This window comes from Carcharodon carcharias, chromosome 11 (genome assembly GCF_017639515.1).
Source record: "Carcharodon carcharias isolate sCarCar2 chromosome 11, sCarCar2.pri, whole genome shotgun sequence".
In the NCBI taxonomy this organism is placed as follows: Eukaryota; Metazoa; Chordata; class Chondrichthyes; order Lamniformes; family Lamnidae; genus Carcharodon; species Carcharodon carcharias.
Window position 1 is genome coordinate 164,156,070 of NC_054477.1, and position 22,488 is coordinate 164,178,557.

The following is a 22,488-nucleotide window of genomic DNA, read 5'->3' on the forward strand; positions in this document are numbered from 1 at the left end:
CCTGGTGAGTGCAGCCCCACAGCTCAAGCCATATCTTCTGTCGTTCCTTTTACAAATTTCCACCATTGACTCCATCGCCCACATTTACAATGGCAACGTGAAGCCCGGGCTTGTCGCATTCCTCCGGCGGCGGCGGCGGCGGCGGCGGCGGCGGCAGCAGCAGCGAATGTGGTGCCCCTGCTGGCAGAAGGGTGTAACTACAACGTGACATGTTTACATAGGAAGGTAAACATGGACCGGGCGAGGTTGACAAGGAGTGCACAGATACACGATTTTAACGTAGAGGAGGGTTTTAAAAAAATTTTTTTTTTTTTTAAAGTAAAATGTTTATGTTTATTATAAGGTGAGATTTATACATATTGATGTATTTTATTGCTGTTTACGAGGTTATTAATAGTTCGCTTCCCATCCTTACCTCACATTCTGCACATGACATATGGACAGATGCAGTCAGGCCCCATACAATGTACAGCCGCGCATACAGATTCCATAGGCGGCCCTCGCTCGGCCTCAGGCCGGCCTTACCTTGCCGAAGTGAGCGGCCCAGTGGAGGGGGGTCCACCCGTAGAAGCTGTCCTCCAGGCTGATGTCGGTGAGGGACGAGGCGGCGAGGAGCGAGCCCACAGCCCCGGTGTCGCCGTCCCGACAGGCCCGGTGCAGCGGGAAGCGCAGCGCCAGCAGCTCCTCACTGGAGAAGCCGCGCTCCCGCTCCCAGGCCGCCATGCCAGCGCTCGGCCCCGGCTCCACCCTCACTGCCTCCCGGGGCGCTCTGGGCGCGGGGTTCTCGGGGCCTCTCGGGGTGGCGTGGGGGGGTTTTGGGGGGCGCGCTCGGCCGCGGCTCCCGCTTCTCCCTAACTCGGTGCCTCTGGGCTCCGCCGGCGCCGCGATTCCCTCCTCCTCCTCCTCCTCCCGCCTCCTCCCCCCCCCCCCCCCCCCCCCGCCGCGCTCTCAACAGGCGCCAAGACAAAGGGAGAGCCGCAAGAGCCGGAGCGGAGTAGCCAGACCCGGAGCGGAGTAGCCAGACCCGGAGCGGAGTATCCAGTCCCGGAGCGGAGTAGCCAGACCCGGAGCGGAGTATCCAGTCCCGGAGCGGAGTAGCCAGACCCGGAGCGGAGTAGCCAGACCCGGAGCGGAGTATCCAGTCCCGGAGCGGAGTAGCCAGACCCGGAGCGGAGTATCCAGTCCCGGAGCGGAGCGGAGTAGCCAGTCCCGGAGTGTGGTATCCAGACCCGGAGCGGAGTAGCCAGACCCGGAGCGGAGTAGCCAGTCCCGGAGCGGAGTAGCCAGTCCCGGAGCGGAGTATCCAGTCCCGGAGCGGAGTATCCAGTCCCGGAGCGGAGTAGCCAGTCCCGGAGCGGAGTATCCAGTCCCGGAGCGGAGTAGCCAGTCCCGGAGCGGAGTAGCCAGTCCCGGAGCGGAGTATCCAGTCCCGGAGCGGAGTATCCAGTCCCGGAGCGGAGTATCCAGTCCCGGAGCGGAGTATCCAGTCCCGGAGCGGAGTATCCAGTCCCGGAGCGGAGTAGCCAGTCCCGGAGCGGAGTAGCCAGTCCCGGAGCGGAGTATCCAGTCCCGGAGCGGAGTAGCCAGTCCCGGAGCGGAGTAGCCAGTCCCGGAGCGGAGTATCCAGACCCGGAGCGGAGTATCCAGTCCCGGAGCGGAATAGCCAGTCCCGGAGCGGAGTAGCCAGTCCCGGAGCGGAGTAGCCAGTCCCGGAGCGGAGTATCCAGACCCGGAGCGGAGTATCCAGTCCCGGAGCGGAGTAGCCAGTCCCGGAGCGGAGCGGAGTAGCCAGTCCCGGAGTGTGGTATCCAGACCCGGAGCGGAGTAGCCAGACCCGGAGCGGAGTAGCCAGTCCCGGAGTGTGGTATCCAGACCCGGAGCGGAGTAGCCAGACCCGGAGCGGAGTAGCCAGTCCCGGAGTGTGGTATCCAGACCCGGAGCGGAGTAGCCAGACCCGGAGCGGAGTAGCCAGTCCCGGAGCGGAGCAGAGTAGCCAGACCCGGAGCGGAGTATCCAGTCCCGGAGCGGAGCAGAGTAGCCAGACCCGGAGCGGAGTATCCAGTCCCGGAGCGGAGTATCCAGACCTGGAGCGGAGTATCCAGTCCCGGAGCGGAGTATCCAGTCCCGGAGCGGAGTATCCAGACCCGGAGCGGAGTATCCAGTCCCGGAGCGGAGTATCCAGACCTGGAGCGGAGTATCCAGTCCCGGAGCGGAGTATCCAGACCCGGAGCGGAGTAGCCAGTCCCGGAGCGGAGCGGATCTGCAAAACCTGGAGTGGAGTCGCAAGATCTGGAGCGGAGTGGCCAGACCTGGAGTGGAGCCGATAAACCTGGACGCATGCAACAAAAACCCTGAACAGAGCCGAAAAAGCTAGAGCAGAGCCACCAAAACTGGGGTGGGGGGGAGGATCAGAACTGCAGCAAGAAGGAAAACTAAATCCTGCAGTGGTCCCACTGGAAAATCCCATATTGCAGCCTCAGTGATCAGTGGCTTCAAAACATACGAATTAGGAGCAGGAGTAGGCCACTCAGCCCTTTCAGCCTGCTCCGCCATTCAATAGGATCATGGCTGATCTGATTTTAACCTCAACCCCATATTCCTGCCTACCCCCAATAACATTTCACCCCCTAAGAATCTGTCTACGTCTGCCTTAAAGATATTCAAGGACTCTTCTTCAAAAGGTGGGTGAAACAGAGAACTCCAAAGTCCTACAACCCTCTGAGAGAAAAACTACTATTCCCTCATCTCTGTCCTAAATAGTGACCCCTTATTTTGAAACAGTGACCCCGAGTTTTAGATTCTCCCAAAAGAGGAAACATCCTTTCCACATCTGCCCTGTCAAATCCCCTCAGGATTTTATTTGTTTCAATCAAGTCACCTCTTTCTCTTCTAAACTCCAGAGGATACAGGCCTAACCTCATAAGCTAACCTGCCCATTCCAGATATTAGTCTGATAAACCTTCTCTGAACTGCTTCTAATGCACTTACATACTTGCTTAAATAAGGAGACCAATAATATATACAGTGCTCCAGATGTAGGGCGGAATTTTACTGTCCCATCACAGCGGGGGCGGAGCTGTAAAATGTGGCAAAACCGTTCAAAAGACTTTGGCGGAACTGAAAGATCCTGCCTGCAAGAGGAGCCGTAAAATTCCACCCGCTGTCTCACCAATGCCCTGTACAACTGAAGCATAACATCCCTGCTCTTGTATTCAATTCACTTCCCAATAAACAACAACATTCTATTAGCTTTGCTAATTACTTGCTGTACCTGCATACTAACCCTTTGTGATTCATGCACCAGGACACTCAGATCCCTCTGAATCTCAGAGCTCTGCAATCTCTCACTGTTTGGATAATAAACCTGTTTTTTTTTGTCCTACCAAAATGGACAACCTTACATTTTTCCACATTATACTCCATTTGCCAAATCTGTGCCCACTCACCTAATCTGCCTATATCCATTGTAGCTTCCTTATGTCCTCTTCACATCTTATTTTCCCACCTATCTTTGTGTTGTCAGCAAATTTAGCAACCATTCCATCTGTCCCTTCATCAAAATCATTGATATAAATTATAAAGAGTTTAAGACCCCGCACTGATCCCTGTGGCACACCACTGATCACACCCTGCCAACCAGAAAATGAGCCATTTATGCCTACTCCTATTCCGTTAGACAGCCAATCTTATCGACTCATAGACGATTACAGCACAGAAAGAGGCCATTCGGCATCGTGTCTGTACCAGTCAACAAAGATCTGACTACACTAATCACATTTTCCAGCGCTTGGCCCATAGCCCTAGAGGCTATGGCAACACAAGTGAATATCTAAATACGTCTTAAATGTTAAGGGACGAGATAGAGAGAGGGATAGAAAAGGAGGAAGGGTTGCAATATTGATCAAGGAATCAATTATAGCAGTGAGGAGGGATGATATCTTGAAGGGATCATCAAATGAGGTCAAATGGGTAGAAGTAAAAAACACAAAACCCACTGAGTCACTAATGTCCTTTAGGGAAGGAAATCTGTCCTTACCTGTTCTGGCCTGTATGTGACTCCAGACCCACAGCAATGTGGTTGACTCTTAAATGTCCCCTGAACTAGGGCAACTAGGAATGGGTAATAAACGCTGGCCTGGCCAGCGACACCCACATCCCATGAATGAATATAAAAAAAACACAAAAAGAGCAAACACGCTGTTGGGTGTGTACTATAGGCCCCCAAACAGTCAGGGAGAGATAGAGGGTCAAATATGTCATCAAATTTCAGAGAAGTGTGAGAATAATAAGGCAGTAATATGGAGGATTTTAAACACCCAGATATTAACTGGGATAGTTTTAATGTGCAAGGTAGTGAGGGAGCAAAATTCTAAAGTTGCATTAAGAGAACTTTTTTAGCCAGTACATAGAAAGCCCAACAAGGGAGGGGGCAGTTCTGGATCTAATTAGGGACCTCAAGAGGAGGCCAAGATGGTTCATTGACCTGGAGCCTCAGATGAAGATTGTAGCAAATGCTTCAGCCTTATCTTTTGCACTGATGTGCTGGGCTCCTCCGTCTTTGAGGATGGGGATATTTGTGGAGCCTCCTCCTCCAGTGAACTGTTTAATTGTCCACCACAATTCATGACTGGATGTGGCAGGATTGCAGAGCTTAGATCTGATCCGTTGCTTGTGGGATCGCTTAGCCCTGTCTATCACTTGCTGCTTCTGCTGTATCCCATCCAACCACCCCCATTTCATACAAAGATACTCTTCATCGTCAACACATTAACTGAACATTTTACTTACTCCATCTCCAATCTAGCTCTTCCTTTCTGCAACCCCCATCCCCCAAACATTGCTCTCATTCTTTGCTCCCTTGCCTCTCCCCTTATTTACCTCTCACTCTCCTTAGTGAAGCTCCAGCTCTCTCCTTCTGCTTTTGTGGTAAATGGAATGGAGTGCAGCCACTGTATATTCCAGACAGGGGACATTCTGCTCTTGTCAGAATTCCACACAGGAGCATTACTTTGTAGGTCTTTGCCCTCTGTACATGGGTCACTTCAATGCTTGACTAGCTGTGATCCTTTAGCCAGTAGATGGTGCTAATGTTCCCCTTTCCATGAGTTACCAACACTGCAGACAGCATTCAGCTTGCTTTGTAGACCAGACAGTTCCTTAGTTTGAGCATACCCCTGTAAAAAGCACTTGGCCTGTGCAACAATTTGTTGAACTGGGATAATACATTTTCCCAAAACCAGAAAATTCTGGAAACACTCATCAGGTTTGACAGCATCTGCAGTGAGAGAAAAACAGAGTTAACATTTCAGGTCTGTGATCTTTGATCAGAATTTGGAAAAGTTAGAAATGCAATAGGTTTTAAGTAAATGAAAGGGGAGAAAGTGGGAAGAAAGATCTGCCTGAGATAGGGTGGGGGGCAGGAGAGATTAAATGACAGAAGGTTAATGGTGCAATGCCAAAGGGATTGGTAATGGGACATTTAAAGAGTTTGTTTAAAGGACAGTGAGTGGCAGAATGACTATTCCAATACCTTTCAGTGGGATTACTGAATTAGTATTTGTTAAATTGACATTTTTTCCTAACTGTATATACATCAACAAGCTAATAGTAATTAAAATCTTGCAATTACTTGAAAAGCTTCCAAAATTCAATTCACAACTCAAATTATGATGAACTATTTCACTTTTCCCCTATTTAGTTGGCCAGCTATCTCTGAGATATATTGTCTCTCTAAACTATATACTTGACAGTTTAAACCTCCAATGCCAGATGTTTTCCAATAATTTCAAAAATTTAGAAAGAAACTCAAAAGTGCTTTAACACAACAAGCACAACATTTTGTATTTATGTAGCATTTTGAACATAATTAAATGTTCCAAGGCACTTCACAGAAATGTTATAAAATAGAATTTGACATTGAACTACATGGAGATATTAGGGTAGATGACCAAAGTTTGGTCAAAGAGGTAGGTTTTAAGAAGCGTCTTACAGGCAGAAAAAGAGGAAGAGACGTTTAGGGAGGTGTAGTAATTCTGGTTTTATTTAGTGTGCAATGTACCTTTAAGAATAATACTTGCTAGGCAAGATCAAATGTAACCAATAGGAGAGTAGCTCATGCTACCTCAACAGTTAGTGTAGAGTTAGAGTTGGAGTTGAAAGCACATCGGTAGTTGCTGCTTAGTATATTATAAATAAACTTAATGTTTACAGCCAAGAAGTTTCTGCTGATCAAATCTATCATTAATTGCACAACTCCACCACCCTACAACAAACTAGCGATGAGGATAAAACAGGACTGAACAGAAGACATCAAGTTAGATAGAAATCGGCACTGTACCTCAGCCAGTGATTGTAAGTAGCAAGCTCCGTAAGTATTGAAGAAGTTATCCCCTCTCAAAATGCCACAATTTGTAAGAATTGATCCTTATGAACCTGCCAGTGATGATTAGTCTCAATGTATAGAACACCTCACGTTCTTTTTTTCAAGTGAATGAGATTATGGAGGGAGAGAAGAGGCAAATGATCCTCTTGAGTAATTGTGGGAACAAAACCTACAGCTTGATTCAAAGTTTGATGGCACCCAGTGCCCCAGATTTGAAGAATTTCGATGAATTGGTGAACCTCATGAAGGTTCAGTTTCGACCCAAGCCCTCAGTCATGATGCAGAGGCTCAGGTTTAATTTGTGATATAGAGCCCCAAGTGAGACAATTGCATGCTACATGGCAAATTTGAAGCAGCTTCAGAACATTGTGAGTTTGGTGCGACTCTGAATGACATGCTCATAGAATGTTTAGTGTGTGGCGTGAAAGAGGACACTATTCAGAAAAAATTATTGTCGGAAGTGAATCTGGATTTCAAGAAGGTGCTAGAGATAGCGCTGACCACAGAAAGCACAGTAAGAGATTCAAAAGCAATACAGGGTGAGCAAAATGGAGCCATCCTCCACATCTGGCAGGAAACCTCAGCTGAAAGTAGCACAAAAAAGTGAGGCTCTGCCAAAAAGTGGGAAACAGCCCCCACTAGTCAAAGAATAAAGAAAAATAACTTAACAGTGAAATCGAAGAATAATTGTAACAGAGATGGAAACAATCAGTCTTTTGGCGATTGGCAGTTTAAAAAATTGAATGTTACTATTGTCATATAATGAGACAGAGCAAAGAAAGATTGAAGCAGACTTGTAAACAAAAGGAGAAGCCCAATGAAATCTACAATGTAGAAGACCCTGACACAATAAATTCAGACAGTTACTCGGAGTTTAATCTGAAAGTTAGAAAGACAGAACCAACATTTGTAACAGTGAAAGTAAATGGCAAACCTGTTAGAATGGAAGTGGACACAGGAGCTTCCATTACAGTAATTGGGGAAAATACCTTCAGATATTTGAATAATGATAAACATCAATTAAGTTTAGAAGAAACAGATGCCAAACTAAAAACATATACAGGTGAAGACATTCAAGTAAAAGACATAAGCAGAGTAACTGTCCATTATGGAAGCCAATCAGCAAAACTACCCTTGGTGGTGGTAGCAGGTAAAGGGCCAAACCTCCTGGAGATTAAGTTAGAATGGGCTGAAATTTTCCAGTTGAGAGCAAGTGGGCTACCAGAGCTACTTAGAAAATATGTCACTGCCTTTAAGGATGAACTGGGGAAAATCCAGGGCCTGTTGGCCAAGATTCATGTGGATCCAGAAGCAACCCCTCACCTCATGAAGGCGAGTCAGGTGCCATACGCCCTGACAGAAAAGGTCGACATTGAAGCGAGCAGACTACAGAAACTGGGCGTTATATAACCTGTTCAGTTCTCAGAATAGGCAGCACCCAAAGTCCCCATCCTTAAACCCGACCAAAGCGTCCGGATTTGTGGAGACTACAAACTGATGGTTAATGAAGTTGCTAAACTAGACAGCCCCCATTCCAAAAATCCGAGACTTGTGTACTAAGCTGACAGGAGGGACAATGTACACAAAGTTGACATGAGTCTGAAGAAGATTCATACAGACTCGAAACGTTAACTGTGTTCCTCTCCACAGATGCTGTTAGACCTGCTGAGTTTTTCCAGCATTTTTTGTTTTTGTTTCAGATTTCCAGCATCCGCAGTTCTTTGCCTTTATATTGACATGAGTCATGTTTATCAACAACTAGAGTTGGATAATGCCTCCCAGCAATTTCTCACAATTAATACCCACAAAGGATGGTACCAATATGCACAATTGCCCTTTCGGTGTCTCCTCCGCTTGTGCTATCTTTCAGCGAACAATAGAAAGCTCACTGCAGGAATTGCCCTGGGTTGTGGTCTATTTAGACGATATATTGGTGACAGGATTCACTGGAAAAGAGCATTTGGTAAATTTAGAAAAATTCTTAAAACATTTCTTGCAAGCTGGAGTGCGTTTAAAAAAAAGTGCATGTTCCAAGCGAGGGAGGTGATCTATTTGGGTCACCGGGTAGATTCACAGGGCCTTCATCCAGTTGAGGAGAAAGTGAGAGCCACAGGAGAGGTATCTGTGCCAAAGAACACCTCAGAGCTCAAATCGTTCCTGGGAATGATCAACTATTTTGGGCGGTTCTTACCCAATTTGTCTAATGTGCTGGGCCCCTGCATTCACTACTCAAAAAGAACCAACGTTGGTCTTGGAAGGCATCCCAGAAAGAAGCTTTCATAAAGATGAAGCAACTGTTGCACTCATCCAATCTACTTGTGCATTATGACCAGACGAAAGTGATGGTGCTGACATGTGACGCATTTCCCTACGGAGTGGGAGCTGTGCTCTCTCATTGGATGGACGACGGCATGGAACAGCCAATAGGTTACCTATCAAGAACGTTCACCACAGATAGAAAAAGATCTGTCCATTATTTTTGGTGTCAAGAAATTTCACCAGTACGTATATGGCCATCATTTTACAATTGTTTCACAGAATCGTTATGGTGCAGGAGGAGGCCATTCAGCCCATCGTGTCTGCACCGGCTCTCTGAGTATTTTAACTTTGTTCGGCTGCTACAATTGAGAAACTATGTCAGAGTTTTGCCATTCACGGACTACCAGAAGTAGTCATTTCCGATAATGGCACAGCATTTACGAGTGCTGAGTTTCCACGTTTTTTTTAACTCCTGCCTTTTCCCCTGCACATTGTGTCTATTTAAATAATCATCCAATGCCCTCTTGAATCTGCCTCCACCACATTTCCAGATAGTGCATTCCAAACCCTAACAACTTGCTGTGTGAAAAAGTTTTTTCTCACCTTGCATTTGGGTCTTTTGCAAAACATTTTAAAACTGTGTCCTCTGGTTCTCGATCCATTTACGAGCAGGAACAGTTTCTCCCTATCTACTCTGTCCAGGCCCCTCATGATTTTGAAAACCTCTATCAAGTCTCCTCTTCGTATTCTCCTCTCTGAGGAGAACGGTCCCAACCTCTCCAATCTTTCCTCATAACTGAAGTGTCTCATCCCTGGAACCATTCTTGTAAACCTCTTCTGCACTCTCTCCATTGCGTTCACATCCTTCCTACAGTGTGGCACCCAGAACTGTACATAATACTCCAGCTGAGGTCTAACCAGCGTCTTATATAAGTTCATCAAAATCTCCCTGCTCTTGCACTCTGTGCTCCTGTTAACGACGCCTAAAGTACTGTTTGCAGTATGCAGACCACAAACTATTGCTAGGATTGTTTAGTGAGGACAAGGCTATACTACCCATAGTCTCAGCAAGAATAAAACAATGGGTTTTAATTCTGGCAGCATCCAAATACACTTTCACATATAGGCCTCGCAATCAAATTGTAAATGCCGACGCCCTTAGTCATTTGCCTTTACAAGAAAATGGTGAGCACGTCCCAGTCCCACAGGAACTTGTTTTACTGTTAAATTTCTTAGATTCCTCAGCAGTATGTGCAGGACAGATCAGAGACTGGACAAGTCGGGACCCAGTCCTATCTCAAGTACTACATGGTTGGTCACATGAGTCCGTATCTGATGAAATGAAACCATATTTCGACTGAAGACATGAAATAACCAGCCAGGATGGCATCTTATTGTGGGGAGCACAAGTGATAGTTCCTCCAAAGGGAAGGGAGCTACTTTTAATTGAACTACACAGAACCCATCCAGGAATTTCCTGAATGAAGATCATAGCACACAGCTATCTATGGTGGCCTGGGATGGATGGCAAAATAGGGAGTTTTATAAAGCTCTGTGTGCGATGTCAGCAATTGCAAAGGTTGCCAGTGACAGCTCCATTACACCCATGGGAGTGGCCGGGTAGACCCTGGGTGCAGTTACACATTGACTATGTTGGGCCTTTCCTGGGAACAATGTTTCTGCTCATTTTCGATGCCCATTCAAAATGGTTGGATGTATATGAAGTGAAGTCACCAACGTCGGCTGCTACAAGGGAGAAACTACGACAGAGTTTTGCCATTCACGGACTACCAGAAGTAGTCATTTCCGATAATGGCACGGCATTTACAAGTGCTGAGTTTCAACGGTTTATCAGCCTCAATGGTATCACTCATGTGATAACTGCACCGTACCACCCCTCCTCAAATGGACTGGCCGAAAGTGCAGTTCAATTTCAAGGCACACAGCACGAGAAAGCTAACTGGCCATTCCTTGGCAACCAAGCATGCTTTCTTTTTCATTGCAGGACCACCCCTCACACAACAACAGGTGTCACACCTGCGGAGTTATTGTTGAAATGCTGCCTCAGGCCAAGGTTGAGCTTAATAATGCCGAATAGAGAGGGGGAGATAGAAAGGAGTCAGGCAAGCCAGAAAATTGGATAAGACTGGCATAGTCGCAAGAGGAAATTTACCGTGGGAGAGCCGATATATGTGAAAAATTTCAGGTAAGGTCCAAATTGGTTACCGGGTGAAATAAGTGCGGTGACTGGACCTCTATCTTACCATGTGAAGGTAGAAGGCCGGATCATCTATAAACATGTGACTATTTAAGGAAGAAGAGAGAGAGAAATCATCAAGATTTGGTTCCACCAGTGACCATGACCGGGTCTGCAGTTCCTGTTGAGAATATTGATATGTCTGATGTTCCTGTACGAGTTGAGGATACAGAACTGCAAGTCCCCACCGAAGCACCTCTGGAACTCTGGAAAAGGAGGTTCCTGATAAAGAATCTGAAGTTGTGGAGCTGTGACATTCCACATGTACCAGGAAATCACCTGAAAGACTGGACTTGTAAATTCCTTACCCACTGTAAATATTATGCTGTCTTGAAAAATATGTACTTGTAAATATAATATGTATTTGTAAATATAATATGTATAGCTGAGTTAAACGGGGAAGAGTGTGGTAGTTCTGGTTTTAGTTAGTGTGTAACGTACCTTTAGGAATACTACGTATTAGGCAAGATCACATGATCTGTAGTATCCAATAGGAGAGTAGCTCGGGCTACCTCAGCAGTTAGTGTAGAGTTGGCATTGAAAGCACACATGTAGTTGTTGCTTCGTATGTTGTAAATAAACTTAATGGGCAAAATTTACCTGTTGGCAATCGAGGGTGGGACCCGCATGCTGACATGTAAAATAACGCGTGGTGTCGTCGGGAGAGTGTTCTGACATCACCGCGTGCCATTGCGATATTTCGTTGAGCCGGCTTGTGATAATATCTGTTGCGGCGCCAATTGATGATTTTTCAGCGCTCATGCGATCTTTGGGTCATTGCACAGGCGCAATGGGCAGGCGGGTAGGAGACATTTGTATAAACCTCACCCGCGAGCAGGATAAGAGGGTCAGTGGGGTCGCGAGTGTGCTCTGTCAAATATTTAATTTGCAAAGTTACTGATACTTGCCTGTGTGAGCTGCAATACTTCAAAATGCAGACCAGCTGCTTGAACTGGACTCACAACCTTCAGGTCAGTGCTCTGCAGTGAGGAATTGTTTCTGGGCCTGCAGCTTTCAGGAAGCCTTCCCTTAGCCTGGGAATGAGAGCTGAACTGTCCACTGGAGGCACCTCCACTGAGGAAGAAGGGAGGGGTAGAAGGGGGAGGAGGCCAGGAGTGCACATTCAGCCTCCAGGGGAGCCACTTTTGGGAGGCCAGGTGCAGGCACAAGGGGCGCAGGGCCAAGAGGTTGTCCAAGGTGGAAGGGGCTGCAGAAGGCGCCACGATCCTGCCACCAGGGTTTACAGGCGGTGAAGCAGCTACCTCAATATGTCTGAGGTGCAGTGCCAAAGGAGGCTCCGTCTGTCAAGGGAGACAGTCGACGCTATCTGTCAGATGATTGGCCCTGAGATCCCCCTAACTGTGTGGGTGGACACCCCATGCCAGCGGCTCTGAAGGTCACAGTTGCCCTCAACTTCTATGCCTCTGGCTCCTTCCAGGGCTCGGTGGGTGATCTTTACAGTGTCTCCCAATCAGCTGTCCACACTTGTCAAGCAGGTTACAGACGCTCTGTTCAGATGGGCATTGACCTTCATCCACTTCTGCTGCGACCAGGCCAGCCAGACACAGTGAGCCAGAGGCTTCGCGGCCATTGCTGTCTTCCCCCATGTCCAGGGTGCTATAGACTGTACACATGTGGCCATCAAGGCACCAGCAGGTAAGCCCGGTGCCTTCACCAACAGGAAGGGCTTCCACTCCATGAACGTGCAGATAGTGTGTGACCACAGGATGCTGATTCTACAAGTCTGTGCAAGGTACCCAGGCAGCTCCCACGACACCTACATCCTCAGACACTCCCAGGTGCTGGGGCTCTTCAGTGCTCCAGCCCGGCTGGATGGATGGCTGCCGGGTGACAAGGGCTATCCCCTCAGAAGGTGGCTCATGACGCCTCTCCACCATCCAAGAACAGAAGCTGAGCAGCGGCACAATAGGAGCCACAGCACCACAAGGGCTGTGGTGGAGAGAGCCATCGGTCTCCTCAAGATGTACTTCAGATGTCTGGACCGCTCAGGGGGCGCACTCCAGTACCCCCCAGATCGTGTCTCGGTGATAGTGGTTGCATGCTGCTCTCTCCACAATCTGGCGTTGGAAAGGGGGGACACAGTGGATGATGAAGATGTAGACGGAGTGGCTGCGGCTGCACATGATGAGTCCAGCAGTGAGTGCGAGGATGAGCACACACAGGGAAATGCTGAGGGGGTAGATACTGACCCGGTCATACCCCAGGGAGGCAGGGACACCTGGGAGGCTTTAATCCATGAACCTTCAGCTAGCACAGCACACGTGGACCTCCAGGACAAGCCTGGGCTGCAGGCTCCATATTCGATACCTGAGTGCAAAATCTGCCAGGTTAGGAACATTAACTAAAGGCCTTGTTAATAAATCTGAATGTCCCACAAATCACTCATAACATTATTGGTAACCATCCACCTGCAGAATAGGTACCCTCAGCCATGGTGACATGTCTGAATTTAATGGTATAACAAAAGGAACTTAAGAGAACAAAATGACAAAGGTGTTCAACATCACACCAACTCATAAAGACCCCCTCTCGGGCCAACACAAGAGCACCAGTGAGAAACCCGTGGTGTGCCTAAGGTGCTTTATCTTTCCGCTTCCGGGTTCTACGTCTTGGTGCTGCTCCCTTGCTGGGAGTGGGATCTGAGCCAGCCTGCTCCCTCTGCTGTCCTGTTGGACTCGATGACCTTGGCGATTGTCCTTTGGCCCGTGGAGCCTGTGCTGGCCCTGCCTCGGAGGGAGCTGCCAGTCCCACAGCTGGCATCTCCCCAGTCACTGCAGCTTCACTGGATGCAATGGTCACTGGCAGAGGGGCAGAGGAGCTGCTGCCCTCATCCGGAGCGCCCTGAGAGGTGCCCACAGAGATGCCAGGCAGCTCCTGCACCAACGTGAGGTCAGTTCGGACCTCCCTGCTCACCGTGGATGGATGGGCACCGAGCTGGGAAACTTGGTGCCCAAACCATCTCCCACACTGGCACTGACCAGCTGAGGTCAATGCCGATGTGAGGGCTTGCTGGTCCGAGGACATCCCCAGGAAGCCCTGATGGGTCTCCTGGAGGAGCCTCTCCATGAGAGTCGCCACTCTCTCCATGGAGGACGCATGGCGCTTGGCCATGAGGCTCATTGCTTCGGCGATCGTCTGCGTAGATGCCTCCACCACAGAGACCAAGCCAAGCATGGCCTCATGTATCTCCCCCAGATGCTCCCGCACACCCGGCCACATTTCCTGCATTTGCTGCATCACGGACGACTCCAGAGGCTCATCATCAGGCACTGACTGAGCATGTGCCTGGTCCCCTGCAGCCCTCCAACTGCTGGCGCCATGGGCACTCTCTGTCCCTGCCAGCTCCTCCAGTGACTGTGAAGTGCCCTCACCACTGTGCCCCGGGACACTAGCTGATGATGTGCATTCTTCTCCTGAGAAGGAGAGAAGGGCATTGATTAGTGCTACTTGTACCTGAGCTCTCTTCTTGGATGGTCCACCCCAACCAGAGTGGGACATTACAGGGCTCCAGTGTCTTCTCACCCCACTACTGCCGAACACTCATACAAAGATGCTCGGCCTGTCTATCACTCCCCCAACTTGCTCCCCCTTGGCCAAGAGCTGCCTACATCACATTGGGCACCACAAGGTCTAACCTTCCATTGCAAGGAGGCACAAGCACGTGGAGCTCAGAGGGCAGCAGATGGATCAGTGCCAACGCCACCTTGAAGCTCCCCTCCCAGCGTCTCATCACCCTGACTGTGACATGTCCTGGAATTCCAGCTCTGTGCCCAGGTACAGCTCCTCCAGGTTATCCCCAGAACAGTCATGTGGGTCTCAGTGTACCACATGCTGTGGGGGCAGAACCCATCTCTTCACCACCCTCTCAGGGTGACCTTGGCATGGGCAATATCTGCTGGCCCACCCAGCAAAGGACACAGGCCATCAATGATTCAATGCAGTCACCACACTCAGACTTGGGGGTTGGGGGTGGGGGCAGCAGCAGGGTGGGGGGTTGGGGGGGGTGGTTGGTGCGGTGAGCTGACCTGCAGGGTTAAGTGACCAATGCCAACATGGTCCTCACCCTTCCAGAGTGCAACAGGTCCTTGATGCGCTTGTGACACTGGATCCACGTGCACCGCACCACATCGCGGGAGCTCACTACCTCCGCCACCTCCTCCCAGGCATGTTTGTTCATGTGGGGGGGCCTCCTCCTCCAGTCCTGGGGTACCAGGACCTCCCACCTCCTCGAGGAGGGCAGCAAGGCACTCATCTGAAAAACGAGGGGCACACTGGTCCCCTGCCCTACCCTCCGGCCTGGCCTGCTCACCAGCAGCGCTCTGGGGAGCCCTTCCAGCCACCATGTTGACAGCCTTGGACAGGCTGCAGCACCGGTTTTTTAACCAGGCAGCTGGGTCGCCATTGGACCCAGTGGTCATAGCTGTGCTGCTGCCGCCTGCCCACTCCCGCTGTCCTCAGGACCGCAATTCACACTGGGCAGGCCCTAATTGGCCAGCCCGCGTAAAATGGCGGCGCGGACCCGATTGCGGGCAGTGATCAGTTCTGTGTCCGCTCCCATTGCGCCTGCTCTCACTGCGCCTGCTCTCATTGCGCCTGCTCACACTGCGCCTGCTCTCACTGCGTCTGCTCTCACTGCGCCTGCTCCCACTGCGCCTGCTCTCACTGCGCCTGCTCACACTGCGCCTGCTCTCACTGCGCCTGCTCTCACTGCGTCTGCTCTCACTGCGCCCGCTCTCACTGCGCCCGCTCTCACTGCGTCTGCTCCCACTGCGCCTGCTCCCACTGCGCCTGCTCACACTGCGCCTGCTCACACTGCGCCTGCTCTCACTGCGCCTGCTCCCACTGCGCCTGCTCTCACTGCGCCTGCTCCCACTGCACCTGCTCTCACTGCGCCTGCTCCCACTGCGCCTGCTCTCACTGCGCCTGCTCTCACTGCGTCTGCTCCCACTGCGCCTGCTCCCACTGCGCCTGCTCACACTGCGCCTGCTCTCACTGCATCTGCTCTCACTGCGCCTGCTCCCACTGCGCCTGCTCTCACTGCGCCTGCTCTCACTGCGCCCGCTCCCACTGCACCCGCTCCCACTGCGTCTGCTCACACTGCATCTGCTCACACTGCGCCTGCTCTCACTGTGTCTGCTCCCACTGCGCCTGCTCTCACTGCGCCTGCTCTCACTGCGCCTGCTCCCACTGCATCTGCTCACACTGCACCTGCTCACACCGCGCCCGTTCTCACTGTGCCTGCTCTCACTGCGCCTGCTCTCACTGCGCCTGCTCTCACTGCGCCTGCTCCCACTGCGTCTGCTCTCACTGCGCCTGCTCTCACTGCGCCTGCTCACACTGCGCCTGCTCTCACTGCACCTGCTCACACTGCGTCTGCTCCCACTGCGCCTGCTCTCACTGCGTCTGCTCCCACTGCGCCTGCTCTCACTGCGTCTGCTCCCACTGCGCCTGCTCTCACTGCGCCTGCTCCCACTGTGCCTGCTCCCACTGCGCCCGCTCCCACTGCACCCGCTCCCACTGTGTCTGCTCTCACTGCGCCTGCTCTCACTGCGCCTGCTCCCACTGCGCCTGCTCTCACTGCGCCTGCTCCCACTGTGCCTGCTCTCTCTGCGCCTGCTCTCACTGTGCCTGCTCTCACTGCTCCTGTTCTCACTGCGCCTGTTCTCACTGCACCTGCTCCCACTGCGCCTGTTTTCACTGCACCCGCCTCTGCCTGCTCCCACTGCATCTGCTCTCACTGCGCCTGCTCCCACTGCGTCTGCTCTCACTGCACCTGCTCACACTGCGCCTGCTCTCACTGCGCCTGCTCCCATTGCGCCTGCTGTCACTGTGCCTGCTCTCACTGCGCCTGCTCTCACTGCACCTGCTCCCACTGCATCTGCTCCCACTGCGTCTGCTCACACTGCGCCTGTTCTCACGGCGCCCGCCTGTGCCTGCTCCCATTGCGCCTGCTCTCACTGCGCCCGCTTGCACTGGCCTGCGCCTGCTACCCCCCCCCGCCCATCTGTGCCTGCTCCCCCTGCTCCCACGACGCCCGCCTGCCAGCCGAAAATTCTGCCCAATGTTTCCACCCAAGAAGTGTCTTCTGATCAACTCTATCATTAATAGCACAACTCAGCCACCCGACAAGAGGATGGAATTCCAGGACTTTGGGCCAAGGCAGCTGAAGGCACGGCCGCCATTGGTGGAGTCATTAAATTGGGGATGACGAGAGGCCAGAATTAGAGGAGTGCAGAGATCTTGGAGGGTTGTGAAGCTGGAGGAGTGGAGGGGATTACTGAGATAGGGAGGGGTGAGGCCATGGAAGGAAGTCAGAACAGGACGAGAATTTTTAAATCAAGGAATTGCTCAACTGGGAGCCGGTGTAGGTCAGCAAGCTCAAGGCGGTGGGCGAACACCAACACAGTGTGAGTTAGGATACAGGCAGCAGAATTTGGATTGCATCAAGTTTACAGAGGGTAGAATGTGCGAGGCTAGCCAGGTGTGCATTGAAATAGTCAAATCCAGAGGTAGAAAAGGCTCGATGAGGCTTTCAGCAGCAGATGAGTTGAGACAAGTAAGCAGTTTGGCAATGTTATGGAGGTAGAAATAGCCAGTCTTAGTAATGTTGCCGATGATATGGTTGAAAACTCATTTTGTGGTCAAATACAACAGTAAGGTTGCAAAATTTCACACACTTTCATGTTAATTATTGTGGCAAGAAATTGACTTAGCAGTTGCAACTTGGGAGTGAGTCATCAGCACTCTATAAAAGCAGACAGGTTTTGCTATCGCAAAGTGGGAGCACAGAGTGAGATGAGGACTGAGTGCAATGAAGAACGAGTACTAAGTCAGGAATTTGGTACAGGTGGGAACTCGGTGCAGTTACCTGGACACTTTATTCGAGGAAGCAGTCACACCCCTTAGGTTAGGCAGAACTTTAGAGTTGGTCAATGGTCAGGGACAGGAGGATGTGACTGCGAGTCAGGCAGGTAAGGGGAACCAGCGTGTTGTGATGAAGGAACCTCACCCCCTGACTTTGTCCAGTAGATATGAGGTGAGTGCTGCCTGTGTGAATGAGGAGGACTGCAGGGTAGATGAGCAGACTGACCATGGCACCATGGTGAAAGATGCCATTCAAATGGGAGCAAGCAAAAAGGGATGTGAGATAGTATAATCAGGGGGAGAGATACTGTTCTCTGTAGTCGTGTCTGGGAGCTCTGAAGGTGCCAGGGTTAAGGACAGCTCCTCACAGCTGGAGAGGAATTTGTAGTGGGAAGGGGAGGATCCAGTGGTCCATGTGGGAACAAATGAGATAGATAAAACCAGGATTGATGTTCAACTAAGAGAATTTGAGGAGTTAGGGATTAAAACACAAAGCATCAAAGGTAACCATCTCTAGATTGTTGACTGAGCTGCAAGCCAATTGGCATTGGATCAAGCAGATTGGAGACTTAAACGTGAGGCTCAAAGAGTGGCGTGGGAAAAAGGGGGTTTCAATTTATCGGGCACTGGCATCAGTACTCAGGGCAGGGGGAGCTACTCCAATGGGATGGGCTCCACTTGACCTGAGCTGGGACCAGTGTCCTGGCCAATTGTATAACTAGGGCTGTGGAGAAGGATTTAAATTAACAGAGGGGTGGGGTAGGGGGAGGGTTCGAGTGAAAGGAGATTTAGAAATCCAAAGATGCATCGGAACAGTATAATGATGTGGGTAAAGGCAAGCAGAGCGGGACAGAGAATTTAACAGTAATTGTGCATCAACAAGTAAGGCCCATAGAGGGAATAGCATTGAAGGAAAAGGCTCTTTATCTGAATGCAATAAATATCTGCAATAAGATAGAGGAACTAGTGACAAAAACAGAGATGAATGGATTAGATCAAATCATTATTGTAGGGGTATGGTGGCCAAGGCTGGAAAATGTATATTCCAGGCTACACAATATTTTGAAGAGACAGGCAACGTGGAAAAGCAACAGTAGCCCAGATAGTAAAGGATAAGATACAATGGGGTGGGGGTTAGTGGGTGGGGGGGGGGGGGGGGGGGGGGGGGGGGGGGGGGTGGGCGGTGATGTTGGGGAGGGCGGTGGCATAAATATTGGTAATGTCACTGGACTAATATTCCACAGGCCCAGGCTGATGCTCTGGGGGCACAGGTTCAAATCCCACCATGGCAGCTGGTGGAATTTACATTCAATTAATGAATAAATCTGGAATATAAAGCTAGTCTCAGTAATGGTGGCCATGAAACTATCATTGATTGTCGTAAAAACCCATGTGGTTCACTAATGCCCTTTAGGGAAGGAAATCTGTCATATTTACCTGATCTGGCCAACATGTGACTCCAGAAGCACACAAACGCCCTCTGCCCTCTGAAATGGCCCCACAAGCCACTCAGTTGTACCAAATTGCTACAAAAGTCAAAAAAGGAATAAAATCGGACAGACCACTTGGCACTGACTTAGGCACTGGAAATGTCAATGGCACACCCAGTTCTGTCAACCCTGCAAAGTCTTCCTTCATGGGGCTAATGTCAAAGGTGGGAGAGCTGTCCCACAGACTTGTCAAGTAACATTCTGACATAATCATACTCATGGAATCATACCTTAGAGCTTCTGTCCCAGACATGACCATCACCATCCCTGGGTATGTCCTTTCACACAGGCAGGACTGACCCAGCAGTGGCACAGTGGTATACAGTCGAGTGGGAATTGCCCTGGGAGCCCTCAGCATTGACTCCAGATTGTATGAAGTCTCATGGCATCAGATCAAACATGGATAAGGAAACCTCCAATTAATTACTACCTTCCAACCCCCTCCTCTGATGAATCAGTGCTCCTCCATGTTGAACACCATTTGGAAGCACCGAGGGTGGCAAGGGCACAGAATGTACTCTGGGTTGGGCACTCCAATGTCCATCACCAAGAGTGGCTCGGTAGCACTGCTACAGACAGAGCTGGCTGAGTCCCAAAGGACATAGCTGCTAGACTGGGTCTGCGGCAGATGATGCGGGAACCAATGAGGGAAAAATCTACTTGACCTCATCCTCACCAACCTGCCTGTCGTAGATGAATCTGTCCATGACAGTATCATTGGAGTAACCACCACACAGTCCTTGTGGAGGCAAAGTCCTGTCTTCACATTGAGGATACCCTCCATTGTGTTGTGTGGCACTACCATCGACTAAAACCAGAACAGATCTAGCAGTGCAAAGCAGGGTATCCATGGGGGTGCTGTGAGCCATCATCAGCAGTGGAACTGTATTCAGTTACAATCTGTTCATGGTTCAACAAATTCCTCACTCTACCATTTCTATCAAGTCAAGGGATCGATCGACCCTGGTTCAATGAAGAGTGCAGGAGGCCATGTTAGGAGCAGCACCAGGCATACCTAAAAATGAGGTATCAACCTGGTGAAGCTATAACACAGGACTACTTGTGTGCCAAACAGCATAAGCAGCAAGTGATAGACAGAGCTAAGCAATCCCACAACCAACAGATCAGATCTAAGCCTTGCAGTCCTGCCACATCCAGTCATGAATGGTGGTGGACAATTAAACAACTCCCTGGAGGAGGAGACTCCACAAATATCCCCATCCTCAATGATGGAGGAGCCCAGCACATCAGTGCAAAAGACAAGGCCTTTGCAACCATCTTCAGCTGGAAGTGTCGAGATGATGATCCATCTCGGCCTCCTCCTGAGGTCCCCAGCATCAGAGATGCCAGTCTTCAGCCAATTCAATTCACTATACGTGATATCAAGAAATGGCTGAAGGCACTGGATACTGCAAAGACTATGAGCCCTGAGAACATTCTGGCAAATGTACTGAAGGCTTGTACTCCAGAACCTGCAGTGTCCCTAGCCAAGCTGTCCCTCTACAGCTACAACACTGGCATCTACCCGGCTATGTGGAAAATTGCCCAGGTATGTCCTGTACACAAAAAGCAGGACAAATCCAACCCGGCCAATTACAGACCCATCAGTCTACTAATCATCAGTCTCCATCATCAGTAAAGTAAGGGAAGGTGTTGTTGACAGTGCTATCAAGTGGCATTTACACAGCAATAATCTGCTCACTGATGCTCATTTGGGTTCTGCCAGGACCACTCCTCCTGACCTCATTATAGCCTTGGTCTAAACATGGACAAAAGAGCTAAACTCAAGAAATTAGGTGAGAGAGACTGCCCTTGACAGCAAGGCAGTATTTGACAAACTGTAGCTTCAAGGAGCCCTGGCAAAATTGAAGTCAATGGGAATCAGGGGGAAAACTCTCCGCTGGTTGGAGTCATACCTAGCACAAAGGAAGATGGTTGTGGTTGTTGGAGGCCATTCATCTCAGACTGAGGACATCACTGCGGGAGTTCCTCAGGGTAGTGTCCTAGGCCCAAACACCTTCAATTGCTTCATCAATGACCTTACTTCCATCACAAGTCAGACATGGGGATGTTCACTGATGATTGCGCATTATTCAGTACTACTCATAACTCCTCAGATACTAAAGCAGTCTGTGCCCATATGCAGTGAGAACTGGACAACATTCAGACACTCGCACCAAACAAGTGCCAGGCAATGACCATCTCCAACAAGAGAGAATCTAACCATCTCTCCTTGACATTCAATGCCATTGCCATTGCTATCAACATCCTTGGGGTTACCATTGACCAGAAACTGAACAGGACCCAGCCATACTGTGGCCACCAAGAACAGGTCAGAGGCTGAGAATCCTGAGGTGAGTAACTCACCTCCTGACTTCTCAAAGACTGGCCACCATCTTCAAGGCACAACCTTGTAGCTCAAACCTACCATAATATCTTATTACTAATGCATACTGAACACCTCTATCCTTTCATCTCTCAAACCTCCCAGACAACCAACCTCCCCAGCTTAATCAAATAATTTACACACACACACAACCTTCTTCATAGAATAACACAATATTCCCCAAAAATATTTGAAAAAAGCAACCATTCTTACACTTCCTTAAATATGGAGATCAAAACTGCACGCAGTTTTCCAGATGTGATCTCACCAAAATCCTGTACAAATGTAGCAATACTTCTTTATTCCTGTACTCCAATCTCCTTGCAATAAAGACCAACATGCCATTTGCCTTCCTAATTGCTTTCTGTACCTGCATGCTAACTTTCTGTGGTCCTTTTGTGAGCATACTCAGGTCCTTCTGAACGTCAACATTTACAAGTTTCATGCCTCTTAAAAAATATTCTGCTTTTCTATTCATATGATCAAAGTGAATAACCCACACTTCCCTAAATGATATACAATCTGTCACCTTGTTGTCCACTCACGTAATCTGTCTATATCTCTTTGCAGCCCCTCTGTGTCCTTCTCATAGCTTATGGTATATTTCCACTTAGCTTTGTATAGTCAGTAAACTTTGATACATTACTCTCTGTTGCTTTGTCTAAGTCGTTAATAATGATTGTAGATAGCTGAGGTCCCAGCACTGACCCTTGCAGCATTCCAGTCTTCACAGCCTGTCAACTTGAAAATGCCCCATTTATGCCTACCCTTTGCTTCCTGTCCAATAACCAATCCTCTAAACTTGATAGTGTATTACCTTCAACTTCAT

The 22,488-nt window shown here is 49.7% G+C and overlaps 1 protein-coding gene across 2 annotated transcripts in view; it reads right to left on the minus strand.

Moving 5' to 3' along the window:
* LOC121284098 (ankyrin repeat domain-containing protein 10-like) overlaps positions 1 to 904 on the minus strand; it is a 64,841-nt gene extending 63,937 nt beyond the window's left edge. For both annotated transcript variants that reach the window (XM_041199173.1, XM_041199178.1), the window contains exon 1: positions 526 to 904. In XM_041199173.1, coding sequence (XP_041055107.1) covers positions 526 to 723 — 198 coding nt within the window. In that variant the 5' untranslated portion in view covers positions 724 to 904. The remainder of the gene's footprint in view (positions 1 to 525) is intronic.
* Positions 905 to 22,488: the final 21,584 nt, after the last annotated feature.